This window comes from Aspergillus udagawae, assembly GCF_001078395.1.
Source record: "Aspergillus udagawae IFM 46973 DNA, scaffold_3, whole genome shotgun sequence".
Lineage (NCBI taxonomy): Eukaryota > Fungi > Ascomycota > Eurotiomycetes > Eurotiales > Aspergillaceae > Aspergillus > Aspergillus udagawae.
In genome coordinates, this window is record NW_025091266.1 from 3,472,052 (window position 1) to 3,497,815 (window position 25,764).

The following is a 25,764-nucleotide window of genomic DNA, read 5'->3' on the forward strand; positions in this document are numbered from 1 at the left end:
CTTCCGCCGACGCGGCGCCCAGAACTGTTGCCGTGGTGGACGTAGAAGGTGTGGGTGCCAGCTTGATGGTAGTTATGAGAGGCGGTTAGGTGTCTTTGAGTTTGTTTTGCATCTTCATGTTCACTGTCTGACGATAAATCCGAAAGCTCCTCTACTGTAACTTCAACCATGATGCTCATGCATTCCATCTAGCTAGCTAGCAAGGCTGCATTTATTTAGCCAGCTAGCTGATATGCTCCTGAATCTAGTTACTTGAGTAGGTTCTACGAGTTGTTCCTTCCTCGGAAACAATGGAGGTTGCTCCTTCTCAAGCGGCCGGATCACGATAATATCTCCTCAGAATCACACATGTCGTCCACTCACATCCCGTAGAGCATGAGTATCATGAGGTTGACAAACAAAGCAATTGGACCTCATAGTTTTGATGACCTCAAGCTGGCTGTTCCCGTGTTTTCTGGACATGTAAGCGGAAAGATCATCGTTTGGGATAGGGTATGGTGCCTGACATGGAAGCGTCAGAGACCGGACGAACATCTTATTGAGCAGCCATACCATCAAACGACGTTGAGCCTTGTCTTTGAGACCTTGCTAGGCATCCAGGTCACACCAAGATATGAAGATGGCCATGATTTGTATTACTGTGCATTTATAGACCGTTTGTCGCAGAGAAGGATCCCAATGAAGTTGCTGCAGGCGTATTTCTCCTAGAACTGCTTTATAATAACCTTAGCTTGTTTGATTGCGCACACTTGTTCGGACAACAAGACGAAACGGCAATCTGCGAAGCAACAGTCAGATAGGTCCAGAGACAGTGTTATATCTGTGGTGGCTCAGGACGCAATGGACGTGATATGTAAGGTGCTGTTTGATACATCAGGCGTACTTACTGATATAGCATATCATGATTTCAAGTAGCGACCAGCTTCTTTACAAGAAGTTTGAAATTCCATACCCATATTCAATTTGGTTGCGAACGCGAGTGTTGTACGCAACAGGCGTGTAGAGTGCGTCACCTGTTGCTACTTCTTCCTCGAATCTGGATCTAAGTCATCACAACCGCAATCACAATCACAACACAGATTTGCTCTAGTTGTTGTCTTCAACCAAACCATGGCCGTAAGTGCAATTTACAATGCACAGAATACTACTGAAGAAGATAGTCCTGTAGCTCCTGCTACAAGCCCACCTGTCCCGGCGCCGAGAGCTGCCAGACGCTGTACGCGATCTCGGACTTGGTCGTGGCTTACGCGCAGGTGAGCCATCTGACTCCGTCTGCATACTATCAAGTCAAATACTGATGAAATGTTGATGGATCATGATATAGCAGCCCCAGCCGACCCCTACCACTCCACTCAACGCCCCGACCTCCGCTCCTAACACCCAGATCCCAGTCGAGCAAGCTGCTATCGACGAAAGTTCCAGCGAAGATGAAGAAAACTGGAAAACCAAGCTAGCCATTGAAGCAACAGAGTGCGTTTTCCGTGGCATTCATCTCTCTGCCCCTCCCTTCCCGTTCAGACAACGCTGGGATGCGAATGCACGTCATGAGATAGGCGAGCGAAAGAATCGGGGCACAAAGCGCAAGAGAAGGGAGTATGAGGAATACGACGACGAGGAGGATTACGAGTACTTTGATAATGAAGAATTTCAGAGGATGTACGATGCCCTGGCTGCTACTCTTTCTACTGTCACTGCAGCGAATACCAGTGTTCATCCGACGAAGCGGCGGAAGAAGGCGATGAAAAAGAGGAAGCAGGGTCGCGCTGCTGCTGGTGATGGTGTTGCTGGTCCTGCAGGCAACTCTTGAAGGAACGATACTGAAGAGTGGTGTATGAGTGCATGGATTGATGGATTGATGGAATATGATTTGTGATCATTACTAGATGAACGAGTGCTGTAGGTGGAGCTTACTTCCCCGCATTCTTGTTCTTCAGAGAGGACTGGCTAGATTCCTTTGCCAACGAATCACCAATGAGATGGATTGTTATCATACTTTACGCCTAGTATGTGTTGTTAGTACCGAACCAGTAAGACTGACTTGCGTGTTGACCGAGAGTTAAAATCCCAGATGCGGAGAAGTTGTAGATGTACCGAGGATAGACCGACAGCTCGGCAACAGCAGAGGTTGTCTCAATTACTAGACAACATTCACTGGCTTGCATTCTTTCTACTACTTCTTGCTTTGATACTATTTACACGAGCGATACTGGGCTTACATCTTTCACTACTTGCACAATGAGTCTAGGTATGTCTACTTCCATGACACCAGAGTATCACTAATCGAATATTGTAGGTGTCGCAGCAGCCGCAGCAGCAGGAGGTGCTACGCTGGCGGCGTATCTGAACGCCAAGTTCCACGTCGCCAAAGACATCTCGACTCTGTACGTCGCATGGAAAGGTACCCGTTCCTTTGAACGAGCTGGTATGGTGCCCTCCCCTTGTACACTCTGCAACCACGTCTGACGAGAACAGCCGCCCAGGGTCTTGGAAATGTCTGGTTTGTATTCCTGGAAACAGCAAAGAAGTACCCGGAGATGGTGTGCATGTGGACACGGGAGGGAGTTTATACCTACCGGGACGTCCAGAACCTAGCCTGCCAATATGCACACTACTTTCTTTCCAAGGGGGTCAGACAGGGGGATCTGGTGGCATTTTACCTGCAGAACCGGGCCGAATTCATGATCGCGTGGCTTGCTCTCTGGAGTATTGGATGTGCGCCCGCTGCGATCAACTACAATCTTACCGGGGATGCGTTGGTGCATTGTCTCAAGATCAGCGGAGCCAAGCTTGTTCTGGTGGATGACGATGAAGAATGTCGCGCGCGAATCGAGGACAGCAGGGAAGCTATCGAAGGCCAACTGGGCATGGAACTTGTCTACCTGGGCTCCTCGTTCACCTCGCAAATATCCACCTTTCCCACCACCAAGCCACCCAAGGATCTGGCGCTCAACATGTCGGGCGAGTATCCCGGCATCCTACTGTACACGTCCGGCACCACCGGCATGCCCAAAGGCTGCGCATTCACCATGGCACGACTGTACAGCACGCTCGGTCTGCGTCGTGGATCGATGGAGGACACTGACGGTCCCGGCGGGGACATCTGGTACAGCTGCATGCCCCTGTACCACGGCACATCTGCCGTCGCCATGATGGTCTGCCTCGCCACAGGCGTCAGCATTGCCCTAGGCAAGAAGTTCAGTGTGCGCAACTTCTGGCGCGATATCCGAGACTCCCGCGCCACGATCTTTGTGTATGTCGGCGAAGTTGCGCGGTACCTGCTGGCCGCGCCGCCGTCGCCGGACGACCGCAACCACCACGTTCGCTGCATCTACGGCAACGGACTGCGCCCGGACATCTGGGAGAAATTCCGTGACCGGTTCGGGATCACTGCCGTGGGCGAGTTCTTCAACAGCACCGAGGGGATTTTCGGGCTGTTCAATTTCAACAAGGGCCCGTTTACGGCGGGCAGTGTCGGCCACCACGGACTGATCATGCGAGCTATCATGCACAACACGTTTGTGCCTGTGGAAATCGATCCCACCACCGGCGATGTCCTGCGTGACCCCAAGACGGGATTTGTGATCCGGGCCCCGTACGACAAGGGCGGCGAGATCATCGTCAATGTTCCCAACGAGCAAGCATTCCAAGGCTACTGGCGCAACGAAAGCGCCACGTCCAAGAAATTCCTGCGCGACGTCTTTAAAAAGGGGGATCTGTGGTACCGCTCCGGCGACGCGCTACGCCGCCAGAGCGACGGCCGGTGGTACTTTCTCGATCGACTGGGCGATACCTTTCGATGGAAATCCGAGAATGTGTAAGTCTGGCTTCTTCTAAACCAAATGTGCCAAATACTAATGGACGCAGTGCAACCGCCGAAGTGGCCGAAATCCTAGGCCAATACCCCGGCGTCCAAGAAGCTAACGTCTACGGCGTCCTCGTGCCCAACCACGAGGGCCGCGCCGGCTGCGCAGCGCTGCAGTTCAGCCCGGAGGCGCGAGACGCATTCGACTTTCGCGGTCTGGCTGCGTTCGCACGCGCAAGACTGCCCCGGTACGCTGTTCCGGTGTTTCTGCGGATCGTAGAGACGTCGGCGCATATTCACAACCACAAGCAGAACAAGGTGCCGTTGCGCGATGAGGGGGTCGACCCGGCCAAGATTGGGAGTAAGGTGGCCGAGGGGCGGGACGATAAGTTCTATTGGCTTCCGCCGGGCGCGGAGGGATATGTTGAGTTTGGGAAGAGGGAGTGGGAGACGCTGGTGGGAGGTGCTCGTTTGTAGGGACGTATCTGGATACTAGATAGAAGCATCAAATATGCAAGATGATATACATTGTGTTATGAAGATACATAGTGGATTGGGTAGCTGTGCATCAAGGGATGATTATGCATATTACTTCGTGATGGAATATGCCGAGGATAGTCGATAACTAATGACAATGGAACACTATCAGCGAGGCAAAATCCCTCAATTATATTGACGGACAATTTCGACGGATTAGTTCAGTCTAATGCTCAAGAATCTCCACCGACTAAGGAATTAGCATCGGATTAACTCCTGTTCAGCCCACGCGGTGGCTTCTAGCGTCGGAATGCCACAAGGTTAGTAACTGGTAGCCGGATGCTGAGGGCAGTGAACTAATAAATCAAGAGATCCCCTCGTCCATCCTCGTCAAGACGCCAACTGTTTTCGCGGGTGATCGAGATGTTCCCCACAACGAATAAAGGCTGGTCGGTTCTGACGGGCCTCCTGGCTCTGTCTTCTACGGCGTCTGCCTCCAACTCCTCTCAAAGAAACTGTCGCTGCTTCCCTGGAGAAGCATGTTGGCCCTCCCCCCAGGTCTGGTCCGCTTTCAACCAGACGATTGACGGTCGACTGGTTGCTACGGTCCCGCTAGGCACTCCCTGCCATGCGCCCAACTATGATGCTGCCACATGCGACGCTCTGAAGGCACAATGGCAACTTCCTGAGCTGCAGTACGTAATGTCCTGTTCTCTTTCTTTTTGATTCGGGAACTGATAGAAAGCAGCTATGAATCCTCCTCGTCGATCATGGCCCCCTTCTTCACCAATGGCACCTGCGACCCGTTCCACCCCGTCTCCAAGCCCTGCACGCTGGGCAATTACATTGTCTACGCGGTCAATGTGGGCAAGCCCGAGCACATCTCTAAGGCCATTCAGTTTGCCACGAAACACAACATCCGCGCGGTCGTGCGCAACACCGGCCACGACTACAACGGCAAGTCCACCGGCGCAGGCGCCCTGGGGATCTGGACGCACCACCTCAAGCACATTGAGATCAAGGACTGGTCCGACAAGCACTACAAGGGCAAGGCAATCAAGCTGGGCGCCGGCGTGCAGGGCATCGAGGCGTACCGGGCCGCTGACGCGCAGGGGCTCGAGGTGGTTGGCGGCGAGTGTCCGACCGTTGGTCTCGCCGGCGGCTACACCCAAGGCGGCGGGCACTCGGCACTGGCGTCGCGGCACGGGCTGGCGGCCGACCAGGTCCTCGAGTGGGAGGTGATTGACGGGCAGGGCAACTTCATCGTGGCCAACCGCGACAACCAGTACGCGGACTTGTACTGGGCGCTGAGCGGCGGCGGCGGCGGCACCTACGGGGTGGTCTGGTCGATGACGTCCAAGGCGCACCCGGGGACACCTGCGTCGGGGCTGAACTTGACCTTTACCAACGCCGGCATCTCGCAGGATACCTTTTATAAGGCGGTGGCGCTGTACCACGCGACGCTGCCGGCGGTTGTCGACGCCGGCGCCATGAGCGTCTGGTATTTTACCAACACCAGCTTTTCCATCTCGCCACTGACGGGACCCAACATCCCCGTGGCCAAGCTCCAAGCGCTAGTCAAGCCCTTTACCGACGGGCTGACCCGGCTGGGGATCAAGTATACCACCTACTCGGCGCAGTTCGACAGCTACCTGGCGGAATTCGAGGCGATGCAGGGCGCTATCGAGGTCGGCATCGCGCAGTACGGCGGCTGGCTGATCCCGCGCTCGGTCGTGCAGACCAACAACGCCAACCTCACCGCCGCGTATCGGGCCATCACGTCCGACGGCGCCACCTTCATCGGCGTGGGAGTCAACGTCTCGAAGGCGGTCGTCGGTGACGTCTACAACGCGGTGCTGCCCGCCTGGCGCGACACGCTGATCGACACCGTCATCACGACCCCCTGGAGCTGGACCGCTCCGACGGCCGACATGATCGCGCTGCAGCACAAGATGACCGACGAGTACATTCCCCGGCTGGAGGCGGTGGCGCCTACCTCGGGGGCGTATCTCAACGAGGCTGATTTCCGGCAGCCCAATTTCCAGACGGCGTTTTATGGTAAAAACTACCAGAAGCTGCGGGCCATCAAGGCCAAGTATGATCCGAATAGCATGTTTTATGGGACTACGGCGGTGGGGTCGGACGAGTGGACCGTCACGTCGGATGGACACCTGTGCAAGTCCAAGCGTACATAGTCCGAGTCGGCTAAGGAGCAGTGTATATATGTTTTCAAGTAGATATCTTGGTTCTTGACGTGACTATGCAGCATCTGCACGTAACGTGACTCGGGTTTTGGTGGTAGCACTAGCCTCTTATTAGGCTAATAGCTATTAGCCGGCTAGAGTTCTCACCCTCAGGGGATTGAGTTAATCTAAGAGACTAACTGGATAGTTACAATCCCCGTCAATAATAGGATCAATAGCACGAGCAAGTCAATCTTCATCTGTACTTGCATTTCATCAAGCTGAAACTTGCGTATCATTTACCAATATTAAGGCAAGCATCGGACGAATCTGGACCTCTGAGACGATCGCAATTATCCTATCCCTATATTAGACAGCAAGGAAAACCCGCACAGAGTAGACCATCTTCTCGATACCGTGTCTGCTTCCCTTATTGGCCAGCTACAGTATGATCCTTCAACTCCACCGCGGGATCGATGGCCCAATGAACGGGTGGAGATGAGGCTAGTTGGGCCTAGTTTGGGGGCCACAGCAGGGATGTTCCCGGTGGCTGAAGCTTAATTGATGAATCGCCTCCCTTTTTTGCCTTTTCCGCTGTTCCCGGTTAAATTTCTGGGCTGGTTCTCATGCGAACTGCCTCTTTAGTCTATCCCTCCCTTACTACGTGCACACTGTTTACTGTATTGTCTGTACCCAATCCCTTGATGCAGTAAGGTTGTATGCATGTCTGCAGCATATCCAGATACAACAGATGGACACTGACAAGATTCCAATGCTGAGATAAACTCGAACCATGGTTTCAGGTCGAACTACTACCTATAACTCTGCTTGTACAGGAAGCGTGTGCAAAGGCAAGGACAGCACATGGACAGTTGGGCTGAAATGAAAAGCACCGCGAGGGACTTCTACTGGTGGAATGCCATGGACTCTGTAGTCCGTGGGATGACTGAGACAGTCTCGGTCCGCCAGAATCCGCCAGACTAGCTGCCTAGATGAGTGGAGTTGATTCATCGGAGAACTGGTTGAGAAAGGCTCGTCTTCCATTGTTCCACGCCATTTCCACTGCATGGTTTACTTTTGTGTTCCCTGATCGTGTGTCGATCATTCTCACTGTTACTAAGTTTCTGTTCCCAGTCTAGCAGAAGACAACCATAGTCATAGTCTCAGGTGCAGATCCGTCCAGATTCAGTCTGAGTATCGATCTAAATCCGACAAACTTAATTGTGCACCGGAATAAGTATTCGAGTAAAGTAGAAAATACCCACATCCTTCTACTAGGCCAACAGCTTCATATCTCCCATATCCACTGAAGCCGCGGTGAAATGCTTCCTCCCTAGCATAGCCATGGGTTGGGTGTACAATCTCAAAACCCCTGATCCTCACAGCCAGGTCCCCCGTGTCATTGCCATCTGCCTGGTTTTCCCCATCGTCGCCTTTCTCGCCGTTCTTTTGCGGCTGTATGTGCGCGTCCACACCAAGCGCGCCGGAGGGGTCGATGACTATGCCTCGCTGTTCAGTTCCATTCTGGCCATTGCGTATGGCGCGATAGCCATTGCGCGTGAGTCTGAGTCTGCCTGCAAGACTGGAGTTGCAAGGCTGCAGATGCTAACCACGGCCTAGAATCGCGATGGGGTCTTGGACTGGACGCCAAATACTTTCCCCAGGAAAATGTCGTGCCGTTCAGCAGGGTCCGTCTTGACCTGACCTCATCCGGCGATAAAGATATGTTGCTGACAACTGGCAGGTTCAATATGCCGGCGGCCCCGTCTACACGCTGGCTCTGCTAGGCTTCAAAGTCTCGCTGCTGGCCTCGTACCTCCGCATCGGCGGGTTCGTCAAGGCCTACCGCATTGTCATCGTCGCCGTCATCGTCGCCTGTGTCTGTAACCAGTTGGCCTTTACCTTCGTGTTGTGCTTTGCCTGTCATCCGATAGCCAGGCAGTGGGATCTGTCCATCCAGGGCAGCTGCATCGATACCGTTGCATCCTACTACGGTACGTTCTCTTTCTACTTGCAGTCGTGCCAGACACTAACCCCCGTGTAGCACTCGCAGGTATGACTCTCACAGCCGGACCCCAGGCTGCAAGCAACTAAGGAAACTAGGAACAAGTCTCGCCTTCGACTGCATCATCATCGCCCTCCCCCTCCCCGTCCTCATAACCCTCCGCCTCCAGCGCCGCCAGAAAGCCGCCCTCGTCGCCGTCTTCGCCCTCGGCTTCTTCGTCACCATCATCCAAATCATCCGCGTCTTCACCATCAAGAACCTCAAAACATATACAGACAGCCAGCCTATCGTCCTCTGGTCCGTTATTGAAATTAGCCTCGGCGTATGTCCCCTTTTTCCTCTACATTCACTCCACTGCCCACAGTCATCCGGCTAGTTGCTCGCATGCTCCACTGTCGCTGCTACGCTCGCTAATCAATGTGCTGCAGGTAATAATCTCCTGCATCCCAACCTACGGCCCCCTCTTCCACTCCCTCAGACTAACCTCCACCCGCCGCCGCCACCCCGACGGATCCGGATCTCAATCCTACCGCCTTGCCTCGCACTCGAAACGCCCCGGCTACCTGCATGGCTCCGGCTCTCGTCCTTTCGATAATAGTCTCCCCGCCACGACAACCATCATGTCCACCGCCGTAGAGCGAGACAGGGACAAGGTCTCCTCGGACGGGGACTCGGAGGAGCGGATCCTGGCGCCGTGTGCGCGTATAAATGCGAGTCCGAGTCCAAATTCGCATTCGCATGAGCGGGGAAGTGAAAGCGAGACAACACTGGCGGAGTTGAAGGGGACGGCCGAGAACGGGACGGGGTGCGGGGGGATCCATACGATGACGGAGGTGAGGGTTGAGACTCATAGTTTGAAGGGCAGCGGGTGGATTGAGTGATTTGTTACGTTTGTTTGATACCTGATACCCATGTAATATTGAGAGTAATTTGGACACTCAAGTGATAGAGACTACACTTTTTCTCTGCTAATGGCACAGGAATCTATTCATTGGATCTACATCTAATTGCACATCGGCGGTAAACGAAACAGAACAGTTGATATCACAACACAATACAATCGTCGCGGTCATACTTGAGCTTTTCAGTATCACTTCTTCAACCCCAGCAGGTTGATACTCTTGGGTCGCTCGATGGGCAAGCCCAAGGCCCGGTCCCAGATGAGCTGCACCAATGGTCCCAACGCCCGGCTGACGCCAAAGGTGACGGTGTAGTACAGAGGCTGCTGGAAGCCGTAGTGGTAGAAGAGGACACCGGAGGCGGCGTCGACGTTGGGGTGGGGGTTCTTCGTCTGTGACCTTGTCAGTATTGCAGTGGAAAGTATTGCCAGTAAAAAAGGGTGCAGGTACCTTTCCGTGTTCGGTCAGAACAGCAGGTGCAATCTCCGAGTTCTTCTTAACGAGCTGGAACACAGGATTGGCCAGGACGTCGGGCCGGGTGGCGGCAAAGTCCATCAGCGCCTGGAAGCGCGGGTCGGGCTTGCGCAGGACGCCGTGGCCGTAGCCGGGGACGACACGGCCGGACTTGAGCGTGTCCCACAGGTAGGTGCGGACATCGTCGTCGGTGAACTTGGTGCCGATCTTGTCCTGCATGGCCAGGATCCAGCGCAGGACCTCCTGCGCGGCGAGGCCGTGCAGCGGACCGGCGAGACCCAGCAGACCCGCGCTGTAGCTGAGGAAGGGGTCGCTGAGCGCGCTGCCAACCAGGTGGGTGGCGTGCGCGGAGACATTGCCTCCCTCGTGGTCGCCGTGCAGCGCCAGGTAGAGACGCAGCAGGTCGTGGAAGTCCTGGTTCTCCTTGCCGCCCTTGCCCAGGAGCTCGGCGAAGTTGTACGACCAGTCCTGGCTGGCGTCCAGGGCCTGCGTGCCGACCTGGTCCACCTCGTCGGGGCGGAAGACCAGCGCCGCGACTCGCGGAATCTTGGCGAGCAACGAGATGCTGTCGTCAAAGGTGGGCTCCCAGAAGTCGGCCTTGTTGAGGCCCTTCTCGTAGGCCTTGGCGAACTTGGACTCGGTGTTGAGGGCCGCCACGGCAATGGACAGCTGGGTCATGGGGTGCATGGACCGGGGGAAGGACTTGATCAGGTCCAAAATGTGCTGCGGCAGATGGGACTGCTCGGCCAGCTCGCGCGAGAACGCGCGGACTTGGTTGGTGGAGGGGACCTGGCCCGTCAGGAGCAGCCAGAACATGGCCTCAGGGAGCATCTCGGTGCCTGACGTGCCCTTGGGCAGTTCCTTTTGGCAGTCCTTGATGGTCTTGCCGTGGAACCGAATGCCCTCTTCGGGATCCAGCACCGACCCTTCCCAGAGCATGGACTTGAGACCGCGCATGCCACCAATGACGTTGGCGATCTTGACCTCGCCAATCACCTCATCGCTACGTTCCTTGACCTGCTTGAACAGCTCGCGTTTGGCGGGAATCACCGCCTTCAGAGCGGTCTTGAGATCTGGTTCGGCCGTCGAATATCTGCGGGTATTGTTGAGAGCCAAGCGGGCAGTCTAGAGGTGAAAATCACATGAGAATCTGGATGCGACTGTGACCAGGTTGGATGCTCACCTGAGCCAGCTTGGATGCATGGCGTGTTGATCTCATTGTCATGGCCATTGTGATGAGAGGATATCAAGGGATATTCCGAGTAAATGATGCGGGGGACAATATGAGAAGAGAGCAAAAGATAAAAGCGCAGCGAAACAAGGAGAAAAAGAGCATAGCTCGGCACCTCCGGTTGACCGCGGAGGTAGGCAATGGACAGAAAGCAGACGGCAGGGGGGTGACTCTGTCAAACCGAGGCAACAAGCGGCTGCATGCGGAGTTGCGGTCGGCGGATCAGCAGTTCTCAAGACCGTTGGCATTACCAGTCTTGCACGGCCGGCGTTCGGTCCAGCGGTTGATGCAAGGGATGCGGATGAAGTAATTGATCTTAGGATAATTCAGTTGAAGATCTATTTACAAGATTCAGGATGGTTTTGTCCATTTTGATGTTGACAGATAGAGGCAGTTCATCAACGGTCGGTTATCACATGAGGGGTTCGGGTATTCGTGGGTCTGGGGTAGGAGTACTCAATCACTCCATGTTGTACTGACTCTACCACGTTCGAATCCTTTCTGAGATGGACTGCTAGAAAGAGGAGCTATCAACACTAAATACGAGATACAAATTGTAGACCTCCTCCTGCGACGTATACTGTCAGCAACATGATTGCGCACACTGTTCCTCGTTGCCATGACGCGGGGAGTCCCGATTAGGAAAGGCCAAGACCGGGGTATTTCATGCCTGAGGCATAATTAACTCTGGTCAGGCACCAACTTGCCGCTCAGCCTCATTGTGGCGTATAATCCCCCAGCCACACGCCACATGATCCAATGAACAAATCACCGTCCGCATGTGCTGGCGGTGAGCTCTGATTGGCCACTCCCCCCCTGAATCGCCTCAGGCAGAAATTTTCGTCCGCTGGCACGAAATTTTTTCTTGTTGATAAAGCGAGATAGTGGAGACCCCTCCTCCATTATCAATCATCAGCCTTGAATTTTCAAGTCTTCTGTTTCTCTTTCTTTGTTGTTTGTTTTCTTTCTTCTCATATACCCTAGATCTTGTCTTTTCTGAGACGATCTGTCCTCGGGGGAAGGACGTTAATTTTATCTACCAGTTTACCGTCTTATATACCCTTTCCTTTAATCGTTCGTTTCCCCCGCCATCGCCTTGAACGAGGATAATCCTGTCTTCCTGCTTCAACAGACTCAGAAGCATATCTTTTTGACACTCTCCACTCTCCTCCTCAAGTCCCATGATAATGCCTCACTCCGAGATGTCCGCACCTATCGCCGTTTCGAAAACTCCCTCGGGAGTACCTCCCACTGTCGAGGAGGTTTTCTCGCTTACGAACACAATCTTCACGGCCGAGACTTCGCAACAGTCTCTCGATGCTGCCTATGGCCTGACCAACCTTCTCATTCAGAGCGTCGGAACATTTGGTCTTCAAAGATACAACATCCTCCCTGAGATCAAAAAGGCTGCCACCGATAAGAAGAACGGTGCCCGTCGTGAGAGCGCCATGTTGATCATCGGTGCCCTGTTCGAGCGCTTCCCTCGCGAGCACCCCCTCAGCGAAGTCGTCTTCCTTCTTCAGGATGGTGGCATCTTGAACCTCGCCCTCGACGCTTTGGCTGACAAGGGTGCCGTCGTGCGCGATGCCGCTCAGTACGCCATCGACGCGCTCTTCGATTGCTTGAAACCAGAATCGTTGGTCAACGCTCTCATCCCCGCCCTCTCGGCCTATCTCAACAAGAGCTCTGGTAAATGGCAGGGGTTCGTCGGTGCCTATGCCCTGTTGGAAAAGATGGCCGTCAAGGCGCAGATTGGCACTGGAACCATGGACGAGGAGCGCCAGAAGGATCTTCTGCGCAACGCCATGGGTAAGACTCTCAAGGAGCTGATTCCCCTGGTTGAGTCCGGGATGCACGATCTCAAGAACGAAGTGGCCAAGCAGGCCAGCAAGACCATGACCGCCCTCACCACTCTGCTTGATAACGACGATGTGGCTCCTCGCATTCCCCTTCTGATCAAGACCATGGAGCAGCCTTCCGAGCAGACTTTACAGAACGCCATCCATGCCCTGTCCCAAACCACCTTCGTCGCCATCGTCACCTCGCCCGTCCTCGCCCTCTTGACCCCTCTGCTCGAGCGTTCCTTGAATGCGCCCACAACGCCCCAGGAGACCCTGCGCCGCACTGTGGTGGTTGTGGAGAACTTGACCAAATTGGTCCATGACCCGGCGGAAGCACGCACCTTCTTGCCCAAACTTAAGCCCGGTGTGCAGGCTGTCAAGGATCGCGCTTCGCTGCCTGAAGTCAGAGAACTCGCCACCCGCGCCATGGATGTCATCGACAAAGCTATGGGTGACAGCAGCCTGGCGGCCGGCTCCGTGGCGAAGACGACCGCTGAAGAGGTCCTCGCTGTGCTCGAGGCCAAGATAAAGGAGCATGGTGGCCTTGCAGTGCCCAGCGAGCACACTCTCTTCGAGCTCGGCAAGAGCTACATCGCTGAGATGGTGCGCGAGGATGTCAATGCCAGAATGCACGATCGCATCCCGGCCTGTGTTGGCCCTTATCTTCGTGGATTGCTCCAGGATGACAAGCACGAGGCTGTCGCTTCTGCCGTCCAGGTGCACTTCATCGAAGAAGACCACCGCAAGTTCGGCAAGCCCGTTCCTGACGACCCCAACGAGGTTGAGATTGTCAACGCCAACTTCTCCCTCGCTTACGGAGGGATGCTTCTCCTCTCTCACACGAACCTCCGCCTCCTAAAGGGTCACCGCTATGGTCTCTGTGGTCGGAACGGTGCCGGCAAGTCTACACTCATGCGCAGTATTGCCAATGAGAAGCTAGAGGGATTCCCTCCTCAGGACGTTGTCCGCACCTGTTTTGTCGAGCACAATCAGGGTGAAGACGCGGATCTGAGCATCATCGAATATGTCTCGAAGGACCCCAAGATTGCCGAAGCCGGACAAGAGCACATTAGCCGTATCCTCCTGGAATTCGGCTTTACCGATGGCCCCGAGGGAAGACAGAACCAGCAGGTCGGCTCCCTCTCGGGTGGTTGGAAGATGAAGCTGGCTCTGGCCCGTGCTATGCTCATGAAGGCCGATGTGTTGCTCCTGGACGAACCGACTAACCATCTGGATGTTGCCAATGTCAAGTGGCTCCAGGAGTATCTGAAGCAGCACACTGAAATCACCAGTCTTATTGTCAGTCACGACTCGGGATTCTTGGACGAGGTCTGCACCGACATCTACCACTATGAGGGAAAGAAGCTGGTCCACTACAAGGGCAACCTGGCCGCCTTTGTCAAGCAGAAGCCCGAAGCCAAGAGCTACTACACCCTGTCCTCCAGCATGGTGCAGTTCAAGTTCCCTCCCCCCGGTATCCTTTCCGGCATCAAGTCCAACACTCGCTCGATCCTTCGTATGACCAACTGCTCTTATACCTACCCCGGCGCTAGCAAGCCGTCTCTGGTTGACGCTTCCCTCTCGCTGACGCTGTCGTCTCGAGTCGCCATCATTGGTGGCAACGGTGCTGGTAAATCGACTTTCATCAAGATGTTGACGGGTGAAACGATCCCCCAGACCGGAAAGGTTGAGAAGCACCCCAACCTTCGTATCGGATACATCAAACAGCACGCTCTGGAGCATGTTGAAATGCATCTCGAGAAGACTCCCAGCCAATACCTGCAATGGCGTTATGCCAATGGAGACGACCGCGAAGTCTTCCTCAAGCAGACCCGTATTCTGACGGACCAGGACAAGGCCCAAATGGAGAAGCCGGTCGACCTTGGCGATGGCCGGGGTCCTCGCCGCATCGAAGCCATCATGGGTCGTCAGAAGTGGAAGAAGACCTTCCAGTACGAAATTAAATGGGTCGGCCTCCTTCCCAAGCACAACACCATGATCTCGCGTGAGACCCTGACCGAGCTTGGCTTCTTCAAGATGGTCCAGGAGTTTGACGATCATGAAGCCTCCCGTGAGGGTCTCGGTTTCCGAGTCCTTGACCCCAAGACGATCTCGAAGCACTTTGAGGATATCGGTATGGACCCCGAGATTGCCAACCACAACCAGATCTCCGGTCTCTCTGGTGGCCAAAAGGTCAAGGTCGTGTTGGCAGGTGCCATGTGGAACAACCCGCACTTGCTGGTGTTGGACGAGCCGACCAACTTCTTGGACCGTGACTCTCTCGGTGGTCTGGCTGTAGCCATCCGTGACTTCAAGGGAGGTGTCGTCATGATTTCCCACAACGAGGAGTTCGTGGGTGCCCTGTGCCCCGAGCAGTTGCACATCGCCGATGGCCGCATCGTTGCCCGGACCAGTAACGCTGTGGCTCTCGACCGCTTTGAGGACAGTGCCGCCAGCTCTCCTCAGCCCGGCAGCACCGTCGCCAACTCGGCTGCGACGAGCGCCGCTCCCTCGGCCGTCAACTCCGGCGCTGAAGACCAAGGCGAACTGAAGTTCAAGGCCAGAAAGAAGAAGAAGTTGACGCGTGCGCAGCTGAAGGAGCGCGAGGCGCGCCGCAGATTGCGTCACCTTGAATGGTATGTTCCTCCTTATCTTTTTCACGTTCTGCAGACTGCTAACTCTACATAGGTTGCAATCTCCCAAGGGTACTCCCAAGCCCCTGGACACCGACGACGAAGCTGAATAGATCTTTTTGCTTTTTTCTTCTAAAAGTGCATCTTTCTAATGCATATGAGCGTTATGATTCAACTTGGCATATCTTGCTATAGACGGTCTGGTGTTATATGTTTGAATAATACATTTGTTAGTACATAGAGAACATGACTTCGATGCCTACGTTTCATCATCTGTTTTTATGTCTGTATTGCTTTAGTCGAACTTAGCCGTCTGGCGTTCATAACTTCTACAGTAAGAAGCTTAAAATTCGGCGCCTTTGCTGATGGATAGCATCATAATAGTCCTGTCATGTAAGCGGATGAGCATATAACTAGATATAGACCTGAACTCTATATAGACCTGTACAAGTATCTGGCAATTAACCAATGTATTCTTCTCTGAACTGTCTAGGGTGGCTCATATAAAGTAAGTCAATCCTCTCGCAATATTGATTCATTTCTTCTGGTTATTAATTACATGAGAGCTCAGCAGTTCTTGTGCTGCGATAGGGGTTGAATACCTTGTCATTGTTGTGCCATATTAGGCAATCCGTCAACTTCCCGCCATCTCAGTATCTCAGCGATCTATTTCATGACAATCATAATGCCTTGCTCTGTTTCTCCTACATATCAAAAGCATTGCATTTGAAATCGAGTGAAAAAGATCGCCAGCAGTGCGTAATGCATCTCCAACAGAGGAGATGCAGCCCTCCTCTGATTGGCTGATAGCTGTCTCCTCGTTCCACCGCGTCGGCTTCGTCATTTTATCCATCGACAGCGATTGCTCCTGTCATTTACTCGTTTATCGGCATCTTCGGTCTCTCTCTCTCTCTTTTCAGTCTGTAGAGCCATCTCTCTAATCAATGCCATCCCTACCCTAACCCGGCATGGCTCCCCCGGATTCCACCCACGGCGGAAGCTTCAGGGACCACCTTAAAACCAATGTCCGGAAGTCAACATCCAAGGGCAATCAACGCTACGCACCCCTCCACGAAGCCATTCCCGAAGAAATCTCCTCATTCCGCTCCCCGTCCGAATTTGCCTATGCCGACACCGACTCGGACTCCGACCTTGAAAAATCAGGCACCTACAAGCTCCGTCCTGTCGACCGCTACGGCTCCCACCATTCTTCCGCATACATCCCTGTCATCCGCGATGACGGCGGCGTCGAGACCTACCTCGACAGCATCACGGAAGCAGAGCAGGAGCTCCTCTCCGCGTCGAATCAATATGATTTTGCCGACGACTCGGACGACCTCGACTCCGACGAGGAGACCACACTCAGATACAAGTTGAAGGATAGGCTGAAGCGGCGGCGCGCGAGGCTCAAGGCGTGGACGCCGGTCAAGTACGCTCGGATCTGGTGGCGGACGCTGGTCGCTGTCATCATTACGCTGGCGGTGGTGGTGTGGGGGTTTTTGAGTTTTGCGGTGTCGCATAGGCAGGGGCAGAAGGTTTGGGTGAGTGCTGTAGCATCCTTTTTTTTTTTTTTTTCCTGAGGCTGGGGGCTGATTGTCTAGCCGATGATACCGTCTGTTTCGTGGTTTCCATCGCCAAAGGGAGGGACGCTCAAGCATTGGGAGGAGAGCTATAAAAAGGCGCAGGGCTTGGTCCGGAATATGACGCTTATCGAAAAGGTCAATATCACAACTGGGATTGGCTGGCAGATGGGAATGTGTGTTGGAAACACCGGTACGTATGGTTGACTGTGACTATGGAATTCATGCTGATTGCTCAGGCCCCGCGGATATTGTTAAATTCCCCTCGTTGTGCTTACAGGACGGCCCTCAAGGATTACGCTTTGCTGACCATGTGTCTGCCTTTCCGGCGGGTATTACAACGGGATCTACGTGGAACCGAGAGCTCATGCGCGAGCGCGGCGTCGCCATGGGGCGAGAGGCTCGGTTGAAAGGGGTGAATGTCCTCCTTGGCCCGTCGATGGGCCCCTTGGGAATGATGCCTGCCGGAGGACGCAACTGGGAAGGATTCGGCTCTGACCCTGTGCTTCAAGGCGTGGCTGCGGCGGAAACCATCCGAGGTATTCAGAGCAACGGGGTCATGGCGACGGCGAAGCATTTCGTGTTGAATGAGCAGGAACATTTCCGGCAGCCTTTTGAGTGGGGGATCCCGACTGCTTTATCGTCCAATGTGGGTGATCGTGCCTTGCACGAAGTCTTTGCGTGGCCGTTTGCCGAGAGTATCCGAGCCGACGTGGCTAGCGTAATGTGCTCTTATCAAATGGTGAACAACAGCCACGCCTGCGAAAATAGCAAACTCTTGAACGGGATCCTCAAGGATGAACTGGGGTTTCAAGGGTTCGTGCAGTCCGACTGGCTGGCCCAGCGGTCTGGCATCAACAGCGCCATTGGCGGCCTCGACATGAGCATGCCGGGAGACGGTCTGCACTGGGTGGACGGCAAATCGCTCTGGGGTAGTGAGCTGACGAGAGCAGTGCTCAACACGTCTGTTCCTGTGGAGCGACTCAATGACATGGCCACTCGAATTGTGGCTGCGTGGTATCATTTGGGGCAGGATAGCTGGGAACGTCCGCCACCCGAGGGCAACGGCGGTCCCAATTTTTCTTCATGGACCAACGACGAGGTTGGGTGGCTGCATACTGGAAGCAACGACGAGTCTTATGCTGTGGTGAACCAGTACGTTGACGCCCAGGGCACCGGGCCGGAGGCGCATAGCATTATTGCGAGAAAGGTTGCGGCGGAAGGGACAGTGCTGCTGAAGAACGTAGATCGCACACTTCCGCTGTCGCACAATGCGTCGAATCCATCCGGAGGCATTCTCCGCGTTGGTATCTATGGCGACGACGCCGGACCGGCCTCGGGGCCAAATGCTTGCCCTGACCGGGGATGCAACCAGGGCACCCTGGCTACCGGCTGGGGCAGTGGAACCGTGGAGTTCCCGTACCTTGTCAGCCCTATTGAGGCGTTGGAATCTGCATGGTCGACGGAAGTAGAAAGCACCGCGTACCTGCGCAACGCCGTCATACCAGCGGACACGGTTGACAAAGATCTGTGCCTGGTTTTTGTGAATGCAGACTCAGGGGAGGGGTATATTTCTGCAGGCGGAATTCACGGCGACCGAAACGATCTCTTTCTGCAGAAAGGAGGCGATACACTGGTCCACAGCGTGGCGAGCAACTGCGGTGGCGGACAGGGAAAGACAGTCGTCGTCATTCATGCGGTCGGTCCGGTCGTGATGGAGTCGTGGATCGATCTTCCCGGCGTGCACGCCGTCGTGCTCGCCAACCTGCCCGGACAGGAGAGCGGAAATGCATTGATGGACGTGCTGTTTGGCGACGTAGATGCAAGTGGACGATTGCCGTACACAGTTGGGAAGAGTCTGGAGGACTATGGGCCAGGCGCGCAGGTGTTATACGAGCCCAATGCACCGGTGCCGCAGGTGGACTTTTTGGACGCTCTGTACGTCGATTACCGGCATTTTGACCGGCACAACATCACACCGCGCTTCGAATTCGGATTCGGGTTGTCCTATACTACATTTGAACTGTCGGATCTCAGCGTCAGCCCGCTGCAGAGAAAATCGCGGTCTCCACCCCCACGGCCTGCAGACGCCGTGGCTCCACCAGTGTACGAGACCAGCCTTCCGGATCCTGCATCGGCGTTATTCCCAGCCGGTTTCCAGCCAATCTTCAAGTACATCTATCCCTATCTTCCAAGTCTTGATGGAACGGCACCGCGCAACTATTCATTCTACCCCAAGGGTTACAACGAGACACAAAGTCCATCGCCGGCCGGGGGCGGAGCAGGTGGCCATCCTGCGCTATACGAGGAGATGGTACGTGTAAAGGTCCAGGTGAGCAATACTGGAGATCGCAAGGGGCAGGAGGTGGTCCAGGTCTATGTATCCTTTCCGCCCGATGTGACCGAGGAGGGCGACTGGGTGGAGGTAGACTCTGACATAGAGAAGTCCGGGGAGAAACAGAGGGAACGGGTGAAAATCGAGTTTCCTGAGCGCGTTCTGCGGAACTTCACCAAGGTTGAGCTGGAGCCCAGTGAGCGACGCGAGGTGGAGATGACGCTCAGTCGGAAGGATCTGAGCTACTGGAGCACACGCGAGCAGAACTGGGTGATGCCCGAGGGCAAATTCCAGATCTGGGTGGGACGCAGTTCTCGCGATCTGCCATTGATGGGAGAGTATTGAGTTTGCCCTATTGTATACTATGAGTAGACTAATTCTTGTACATAGATGTGGGACATAATAATAGATCAAGCAATGCCACAGCAGGCAGCATCCGCCAAATATAGAATTTGTTCCAAACAATCAGGCCGCCTCTTGTTGCCATGAGCATGAAGAGTGGATCTGTGGCTGCGCCGAATCTTCCAGCTTAACGGTGAGTTTTCGGCAGCGCAAGGCTGTGGACTGGACCCTGAGGGGCTATTACTGACTGTCGGCCAATGACAGGAGCAGCAGAACGTGAAGCTATTGAATTTGACCAGAAAGGTACTCAATCCGAGACACGGAGTGGAGCAACCGTCGATCATCGGCATCATCGGCTATGTCATTGCTGGATCAATTTCTCTTCTCTGGACGGCATCCCCTGCCAAAGAAACCTAATCATCCGTGCCGTGTTAGAGAATGAGCAAGGGTACGGCAACAACGTAACATGATCAGCTGTCCCTCTGTTTCAAGGGTATTAAACGTCGGAGCCAGCGGTAGAAATCGAGACGGAGACCGACCCGGGATCGTCAGGGCCAAGGTGGAGATGGGCGCTCGATATGCCACATGGGGCAAGGCTTTTGTCTTGCATGAAAGAAATAGATAAGGGATTATGAAAATGCAGGGTTGCTAGTCGGATCTGGTTTTTTTTCGTCAGCTAGTGCTGGCAGATCAGGTATATAAACGTCTCCCTCTCCATATCTGATCCATCAACCCCATTCTCACTATCACTGTACAGCTACACTACAAGCACATCTAAAAGTACATCTACAACGACAGAAAAAATGAAGATCCCAGCTCTTTTCTCGCTCCTCACCCTGGCCTCTGCCGTCAGCATCCCCGTCCGCAACAATGGCCACGGCCACAGCTACCGCAGCAGCAACGGCACCAGCAAATTCTCCGTCATGTCCGTTCGCTCCGGCTCGCCCATCCACTTCCTCCCCCTGAACGCTGCTCACGGCAGCTTCTGGCTCGGCGAGTCCGCCTCCACCTACTGCCCTGAGTCCGTTGAGGAAATCGGCGGCTGTCCCCCAGGCACAACCACCCGGTTCGCCGGAGAGACTGCCTTGGTACGTCCCATTCCCTATTCTCACCTGTTCCAATCAAACTAACAAACCCAGGACGTCGCCGTCCCCGGCGGCCAGAACATCTACGTCGACCCCCGCGGCGCCCTGCGCTTCACCACTCCTCACTCGGCCTACATCCCCCCTGGCTCCTCCACCGGCCCCTTCGTCTACACCGCCGGCACGCCGTTCGGCCACTTCGCGTACAAGGGCCAGGGCGCCAGCGGGTTCGTCGCTTGCCCCAAGAGCAATGGCACCGCCACGCACTGGCAGGTGTATGCGGCTGTTGCGAAGGCCACCGGCAGCGCGGAATGCCTTGGTTTTGATGCTCTGGCGGTGCCTTCTAATGATACTCAGGCTGCCGCTTGGGAGTATATCTAAATTCGTGGTACTTGACATGAGTGGATTGAATTGTGTATGCTATATACTAGACTAGGATAGCTTGGCCCCAGGTGGGAAAGCAAGAGGGGTTAAATGGTGGTGGTCGTTGGAATATAGTCAGCTTTGACTGGACTACTCTGACCGTTGCTCCTGTGTGTATAAGAAAGAATAGAGTTGTGAGATCTCGTCCCTGTCTTCGTACGCGTAGCCCTAGATCCTAGATCGAGCTTGTCCTAAGGCCATTGCCAACCTCGACGTAGTAGATTTACTGAACATGCACCATGGCAACACATCTTGTGACCTTGTATGCTGTGACTCTCGGTTCCAAAGACTACTGCACCACGTACCTCAGTCGAGCTGACACAATGGCTGTAGGTGCACACCTTTTCTTTCTTTGCAAGGCTCTCATACCTCCTCACTGATGACCACAGGACCTTCCAATGACTCAAGTGGTATTTATCACCGGGATTTTCACTTCCGACAAATACGGTCTACACAGAAAACCTCTCATAATATGAAGAAGAGGAGGTTAGTGGTGTCCTCAGACCGGCAGCTACAACGCCAGTACGTCGTGTCTCGATGGGTATATTCATGTACTAGAGTCGACAGTACCCACGTTCTCTGTATTTGCCAATATGTTGGAGTGCAGCTCCGCAGTCTCAAGTAAGGGAGGGTTGGGTGTCATGGGGTTTGTGCGTTTTGTACAATGGATCTGCTTGCTTCCTTTACCTTTGAGCTCACAAGGTTGCTCTCGTAGGCACTTTCCAACTATGCCTCTAGGACTATCGTGTACTTATATGTTGCAACAACGTCTTTCATCAATTGGGTTCCGCATTGCAACACCTGAGGATATTTCCTCACTGGGTATTCCATATCTTTGCTACATCTATGAGCCTACATGTTGATCAGTAATGGGAGTATCCTGTCCAAAAACTCAATTTTCAACTGCCGTAATCCAAGCGCATCGTAGCAGTCGAGCAAGTCAACAATACCAAACCAGCAACTCGACAGCAACCGACCAACCAACCAGATTGCCAGCAGCAACAAAGGAAACATACCTATCAATCAATCTCCAATCCACCCTCATCCTCTCTCTCAACCGACCTGCAATCTAGTCAGCAACCCCAGTCAAGACTTACCTACCGAAACCCAAGCGCAGGCTTATACCCAAGCTGTCCATCACTCGTATACATATACGCCTCAATCCTTCTCTGCATATCACTAACAGCCATACCCATCAGCACCTGCACATCCAAAACATCAGCACTGCAATCAAAATCATACCAGATGCCTCCCGCAAACGTGCGGTCCCACGCCGGCGCGAGCGTGGCCTGGCCGCGGGCGACGCACTCGATCATGGCGCCGAGGAGGGAGTAGCTATTTGGAAAAAGGCCGGTGACAGGGCAGAAGACCCACCAGGTGCGTTGGCCCGGGAGGTTGGGTCTATACCCTGTTTCGTAGGTGAGACAGTCGTCAACGGGGATGAGGCGGGGGGGGGGGGGGGGGGTCGTGGTAGTTTGTTGGTTGTTGGTTGGACATTTTCGTCCTTGTTATCCGGTATCCGGTGCTTGCTTGGAGTATAAGTGGTTATTGAAGTTGAGGAGCTGTGGAGGTTTGCAATCGAAGTAGTGATTGCGGATTTTCGAACGGGCAGAGCAAGAGAAGAGCAAAGAGCAGAGGAATCTCCAAAGGATGATGGTGATGAAGAAAGTCCATCTTGAGCAGATTTCTCGACAAATTTATATCCATCGCGAGCAGCGAGATGAGACACAATCTGCCGATATCAGACATTTCAGAACTCGATCATGACGAACAAGACAGCGATGTCTTGTAGAAAATCATCCTGACTTGAAAAAACGGGATAGATGTCCTAGACACGAAGTACAAGATATGGGAGACACAAGAATGGCATGGGTAGAGAAGCTGGTGAAGAGATGTCTTACAGACGGATTGACCGAGACATCGTGCCAACGGCATTGTCTTTGAGTCGATTCTGCAATGAGGGAACATCCAAGGGGCTGGACAAAGAAAGACAATCGATGAAAAGCCAGAATCGAGACATGCACAATGGCATTGTGATACAAAGAATCTTGACTGGTGACTATGTTGAGGATGACAACGGTCAATTGCTTGTCCATTGTCTTGGAATCAATACAAGTTGATATCATGTCCGATAGCTAGTGAAGTGGATTTCTTGCGTGCATCTGCTGTTACGATGTCTAACAATGTTAGAACAAATATTGCTTTTGCAGTCAAAGAAGAACCCTCTTTGGCCTAGGGGTATATCTAATATAGAACTTAACTCCGATGAAGGAGCGAGCAAGAGAACGCGTCTCGCCTATGTCTATAGTACTGTCTATGTTATGCAAGGTATAACGTTGAGAATTACTGACAATGTATTGATGCTAAAATGTACAGTACAGGGGAATCATCAATCATCAATCTGGTATCCAACGCTCACAATTTCGACGCAGTACCGGGGGTCGAGATCTCATTGTACAGCAGGCTGGTAAGGAAGTCCGCATAATCCTCACCCGTCACCTGACCGGCAAAGTAACGGGCCGCCAGCTGGTATTTGTTGCCCTTGGGTGCCTTGGCGGCCAAGCTGTCGGCCTGCTCCTGGAGCAGACGCAGAGCGTATGACTTGTCGATCTTCTTGCCCTCGGAGCTGGTGACCTGGTGGTGCACCCACTGCCAGAGCTGAGACCGGGACACTTCGGCGGTAGCGGCGTCCTCCTACTCTCGGTTAGTTGTCGCACAGATGAAAGGTGAAAGTTAGAAAGTGAAAGAAACATACCATCAGGTAGTTGATCGGGATGCAGCCAACACCGCGGAGCCAGCCCTCCATGTAGGAAAGACCAATATTCAGATTCTTGCGGATACCATCTTCGGTGATCTTGCCAGGAACATTGGTGTTGAGCAGATCGTTGGCGGTGATGTTGACGTCCTCCCGGCGGACGAACAGCTGGTTAGGGGTAGGCATGTGCTTGTTGAAGACCTCGGAGGCAATGGCGGCGAGCGCGGGGTGAGCAACCCACGTGCCGTCGTGGCCGGCGCGGACCTCACGCAACTTGTCGGCGCGCACGTTCTCCATGGCCTTGTCGTTGGCGGCAGCGTTGTCCTTGATGGGGATCTGAGCAGCCATACCACCCTGCGATTGTCAGCTTTTTCTCGGTCGATCAGGCACAGCGAGGCTTACCATAGCGTGAACACCACGGCGGTGGCAAGTCTTGATGAGCAGCTTCACATAGGATTCCATGAAAGGCACGGTCATGGTGACGTCGGAGCGGTCGGGGAGGACAAAGTTGGGGTGCTTGCGGAACTTCTTGATGAAGGAGAAGATGTAATCCCAGCGGCCGCAGTTGAGACCGGAGCTGTGGTCACGCAGCTCATAGATAATCTGCGCATGTTAGTACAAAGAGACCCTTGAGCTAGCTGTAGAGTATCGTGAACTCACCTCATCCATCTCAAAGGCAGCAGTGATGGTCTCAATCAGGACAGTGGCACGGATGGTCCCGCGGGGCATGCCAATGTAGTCCTGAGCGAGGTTGAAGACGTCATTCCAGAGTCTGGCCTCGAGGTGGGACTCCATCTTGGGGAGGTAGAAGTAAGGACCGTAGCCGCGAGCAACCAGCTCCTTGGCGTTGTGGAAGAAGTAGAGACCGAAATCGAACAAGCTGCCGGAGATTGGCTCGCCATTAATGGTAAAGTGCTTCTCATCAAGGTGCCAGCCTCGAGCACGGGCGATCAGGGTGGGAAGGGTGCGGTCTGTGCGAAGCTTGTACTCCTTGTTTCCTTGCTTGAAATCAACTTGACGGCGGATAGCATCGTACAAGTTGACTTGGCCGTTGATCATGTTCGACCATGTGGGGGCACTCGAGTCTATGCCTGTCAGTTTGTCTTCCAGATGCAGCAAAATGCAAGTGGCTCACCCTCGAAATCCGCCATGTAAGTCCACACATCCGCATTCAGAGCATTGACAACCATCTTGCGGTCCGTGGGACCAGTGATCTCCACGCGACGGTCAACCAGACCGGGAGCGGGAGGAGCACCCTTCCAGGCGTCATTTTCACGAATGTGCTTGGTCTCGGGGAGGAAGTCAGGCAGATGGCCCTTGTCGATCTCGGCCTGGCGATCGATACGGCGCTGGAGGAGGGCTTTCCGGGTAGGGTTGAAGGTGCGGTGGAGGATGGCGAGGAAAGCGCAAGCTTCCTTGGTGAGGATCTTGCGATGCTCGTTATTCACAGCGCCCAGGATGGCGACATCCTTGAGCTGCACTTCGATTTGGCTCATGTTGATATTGTCTTTTCAGTGATCAAATGGCTGAAGATGATATGATGGATGAAGAGAAGTCACCCAATTAAAGTTCAAGAAGAAGAAGAAAAGGAATCAAAGCACAGCGCAGCGCCTAGACGACAATATATAGAAGTACGCATGCATAGCTCCTTCGGGAGTAAGAACGGAGACTACGTCAGAACGATGAACAACCGCGGCCCATT

General features: G+C 53.9%; 10 protein-coding genes across 10 annotated transcripts; 7 read left to right on the forward strand and 3 right to left on the reverse strand.

The window, feature by feature from the left end:
* Nucleotides 1–1,110: 1,110 nt before the first annotated feature.
* On the forward strand, nucleotides 1,111–1,807 carry Aud_005046 (uncharacterized protein; the record flags this gene model as incomplete). The annotated part of the gene is made up of 3 exons (XM_043289980.1): nucleotides 1,111–1,116; nucleotides 1,161–1,253; nucleotides 1,325–1,807. 3 exons carry the CDS (start codon nucleotides 1,111–1,113, stop codon nucleotides 1,805–1,807), a joined length of 582 nt encoding a protein of 193 aa, XP_043145915.1.
* Nucleotides 1,808–2,235: 428 nt separating this feature from the next.
* On the forward strand, nucleotides 2,236–4,279 carry Aud_005047 (putative very-long-chain acyl-CoA synthetase family protein (CefD1); the record flags this gene model as incomplete). The annotated part of the gene is made up of 4 exons (XM_043289981.1): nucleotides 2,236–2,245; nucleotides 2,294–2,422; nucleotides 2,473–3,814; nucleotides 3,865–4,279. 4 exons carry the CDS (start codon nucleotides 2,236–2,238, stop codon nucleotides 4,277–4,279), a joined length of 1,896 nt encoding a protein of 631 aa, XP_043145916.1.
* A 423-nt stretch (nucleotides 4,280–4,702) lies between these two features.
* Aud_005048 (FAD-dependent oxidoreductase) lies at nucleotides 4,703–6,474 on the forward strand (the record flags this gene model as incomplete). Its single annotated transcript, XM_043289982.1, has 2 exons — nucleotides 4,703–4,974; nucleotides 5,028–6,474. The coding sequence occupies 2 exons, from the start codon at nucleotides 4,703–4,705 to the stop codon at nucleotides 6,472–6,474; spliced, it is 1,719 nt and encodes a 572-aa protein (XP_043145917.1).
* A 1,332-nt stretch (nucleotides 6,475–7,806) lies between these two features.
* Nucleotides 7,807–9,348, forward strand: Aud_005049 (putative integral membrane protein (Pth11); the record flags this gene model as incomplete). Its single annotated transcript, XM_043289983.1, has 6 exons — nucleotides 7,807–8,020; nucleotides 8,083–8,150; nucleotides 8,207–8,456; nucleotides 8,507–8,515; nucleotides 8,566–8,789; nucleotides 8,896–9,348. 6 exons carry the CDS (start codon nucleotides 7,807–7,809, stop codon nucleotides 9,346–9,348), a joined length of 1,218 nt encoding a protein of 405 aa, XP_043145918.1.
* Nucleotides 9,349–9,557: 209 nt separating this feature from the next.
* mcsA (putative citrate synthase Cit1) lies at nucleotides 9,558–11,071 on the reverse strand (the record flags this gene model as incomplete). Its single annotated transcript, XM_043289984.1, has 3 exons — nucleotides 9,558–9,758; nucleotides 9,817–10,965; nucleotides 11,024–11,071. 3 exons carry the CDS (start codon nucleotides 11,069–11,071, stop codon nucleotides 9,558–9,560), a joined length of 1,398 nt encoding a protein of 465 aa, XP_043145919.1.
* A 1,187-nt stretch (nucleotides 11,072–12,258) lies between these two features.
* Aud_005051 (putative mRNA-nucleus export ATPase (Elf1)) lies at nucleotides 12,259–15,658 on the forward strand (the record flags this gene model as incomplete). Its single annotated transcript, XM_043289985.1, has 2 exons — nucleotides 12,259–15,548; nucleotides 15,601–15,658. 2 exons carry the CDS (start codon nucleotides 12,259–12,261, stop codon nucleotides 15,656–15,658), a joined length of 3,348 nt encoding a protein of 1,115 aa, XP_043145920.1.
* An 855-nt stretch (nucleotides 15,659–16,513) lies between these two features.
* On the forward strand, nucleotides 16,514–19,805 carry Aud_005052 (beta-glucosidase; the record flags this gene model as incomplete). Its single annotated transcript, XM_043289986.1, has 3 exons — nucleotides 16,514–17,086; nucleotides 17,147–17,318; nucleotides 17,365–19,805. 3 exons carry the CDS (start codon nucleotides 16,514–16,516, stop codon nucleotides 19,803–19,805), a joined length of 3,186 nt encoding a protein of 1,061 aa, XP_043145921.1.
* An 800-nt stretch (nucleotides 19,806–20,605) lies between these two features.
* Nucleotides 20,606–21,265, forward strand: Aud_005053 (putative IgE-binding protein; the record flags this gene model as incomplete). The annotated part of the gene is made up of 2 exons (XM_043289987.1): nucleotides 20,606–20,890; nucleotides 20,942–21,265. The coding sequence occupies 2 exons, from the start codon at nucleotides 20,606–20,608 to the stop codon at nucleotides 21,263–21,265; spliced, it is 609 nt and encodes a 202-aa protein (XP_043145922.1).
* Nucleotides 21,266–22,326: 1,061 nt separating this feature from the next.
* Nucleotides 22,327–22,623, reverse strand: Aud_005054 (uncharacterized protein; the record flags this gene model as incomplete). The annotated part of the gene is made up of 2 exons (XM_043289988.1): nucleotides 22,327–22,369; nucleotides 22,409–22,623. The coding sequence occupies 2 exons, from the start codon at nucleotides 22,621–22,623 to the stop codon at nucleotides 22,327–22,329; spliced, it is 258 nt and encodes an 85-aa protein (XP_043145923.1).
* Nucleotides 22,624–23,722: 1,099 nt separating this feature from the next.
* Aud_005055 (malate synthase) lies at nucleotides 23,723–25,558 on the reverse strand (the record flags this gene model as incomplete). Its single annotated transcript, XM_043289989.1, has 5 exons — nucleotides 23,723–24,001; nucleotides 24,063–24,416; nucleotides 24,465–24,665; nucleotides 24,723–25,147; nucleotides 25,198–25,558. The coding sequence occupies 5 exons, from the start codon at nucleotides 25,556–25,558 to the stop codon at nucleotides 23,723–23,725; spliced, it is 1,620 nt and encodes a 539-aa protein (XP_043145924.1).
* Between the last annotated feature and the right edge of the window lie 206 nt (nucleotides 25,559–25,764).